This window comes from Etheostoma cragini, chromosome 5, assembly GCF_013103735.1.
Source record: "Etheostoma cragini isolate CJK2018 chromosome 5, CSU_Ecrag_1.0, whole genome shotgun sequence".
Classification (NCBI taxonomy): Eukaryota; Metazoa; Chordata; class Actinopteri; order Perciformes; family Percidae; genus Etheostoma; species Etheostoma cragini.
The window spans coordinates 19,806,615-19,808,016 of record NC_048411.1 but is presented as its reverse complement, the minus strand read 5'-3'; the positions used below and the strand labels follow the sequence as shown (position 1 = coordinate 19,808,016).

The 1,402-nt window shown below is 36.7% G+C and overlaps 1 protein-coding gene across 2 annotated transcripts in view; it reads right to left on the bottom strand.

The window, feature by feature from the left end:
* The window catches only part of cdo1 (cysteine dioxygenase, type I), a 5,348-nt gene extending 4,468 nt beyond the window's left edge, over positions 1 to 880 (bottom strand). Inside the window, exons 1-2 of one of the 2 annotated variants that reach the window (XM_034871776.1) lie at positions 615 to 869; positions 352 to 399 (exon numbers count right to left, since the gene is read on the bottom strand). In XM_034871776.1, the coding sequence (XP_034727667.1) occupies positions 352 to 399; positions 615 to 784 (218 nt within the window). In that variant the 5' untranslated portion in view covers positions 785 to 869. Of the gene's footprint in view, positions 1 to 351; positions 400 to 614 lie in introns of both variants that reach the window. The other variant, XM_034871777.1, reaches the window with a different exon arrangement.
* Between the last annotated feature and the right edge of the window lie 522 nt (positions 881 to 1,402).

The window sequence follows — 1,402 nt, the reverse complement described above, 5'->3', positions numbered from 1 at the left end:
CCCCCCCCCCCCCACTTCAGAGAAAAGTATTTACGACAAACTGTTGTCTGAAGTTATTAGCTCAAAGTATAGTAGAATTGCTTTTTTACATAGACTGCATGTAGTCATGTGAATTCTGAAGACAAGTTGGCTTTTTCTTCGCATATATTCAGAAAAAAATCCCCTTTTTATTTGTATAAAAAAAGAAGAAGAAAGCTGCTATTCTGTATGGAAACAACAGATGGTTTTCATTCAAATGTAAGAACGATGCTTTTTAAATTATCGACATTATAAAACCGATTGTATGGATTTTATAAATGCATTCCGTTTGCCAACTTTGTAAACAACCTATCCTAAACTTGTTATATTCACCTGTTCTTCCAAGTGCGGTTAGACTTTTTAGAGCAGCCATCAAAGGTGCTTTTTGTAATAAAAAGTAAGAGCAGCAGACACAAAATTTCAGACACCATGTGCACACAAGTAAACATACGATTGAAAACTAACTTGTTTAAACGAGTTAAAACAACAACAACATCAACACATGGTCACAAGGTGATAGACAAGGCCACAGAGGGCAAAGTGCAACAACAAAATAAATGACTTATATCTGATTAATAAGTTGCTTTTGTTTTTACCTGTACTGGTCAAACTTTGCATATCTCATCCAGTCCTGAGGATTGCTGTCATATGCTTCCATTATGTCTTGGACCTCCTCAACATTGATGCTGTCACTCTCGAAGATTTTATGCAAGATTTTTATCAGCTCATCCAGAGATTTTGGCTTTACCACCTCGGTGTGCTCCATCTCTCTGCAGAAGGTTATTTCGTAGATATTTCTGTTCAGTTAAAACAAAAGCTTTCTCTTACCAACTTTCTGCAGTGGCTTACTTTTATAGGCCAGCGCTGTAATTTGGGAGCAAACTGGTGTTGGACTGTACCATTATGCAACAAGGTAAACGCCCGCAGCACATAGTCTAATTTAAATACATTTGTTATTAGCACATAAGGAAATATTACTAACATACATGGCTGGATCGTACCACATTCACTCTATAGAAAATATGCAACTTCTATTTTTCATTATGCATTTTTTCATTAAACTATGCACTCATTCCACATATTAAGAACTTGGACTAATCCTCTTTGAGTCCAATTCCACCACGTTGTCACACAACCTCCCCCTCCTTCTCTTTCTCACTGAGGCATTACTCCAACAATGTGGAGAGCAGAAGATTGAATGGTATCAAGAAATGTTTTGGGAAACATAAAGTCTTGTTTGAAGGCATGTAGCCTGTCTTGTAAGGTTTAGTTGTAGGCTTTCAATCAACCATGTTTTGGGTGCATTGATTTAAGAGATTGTGAGATTGTGAAATAATGGATACACTAAGTAATCAACCACGCTCTAGATCATGAACAATGTTCA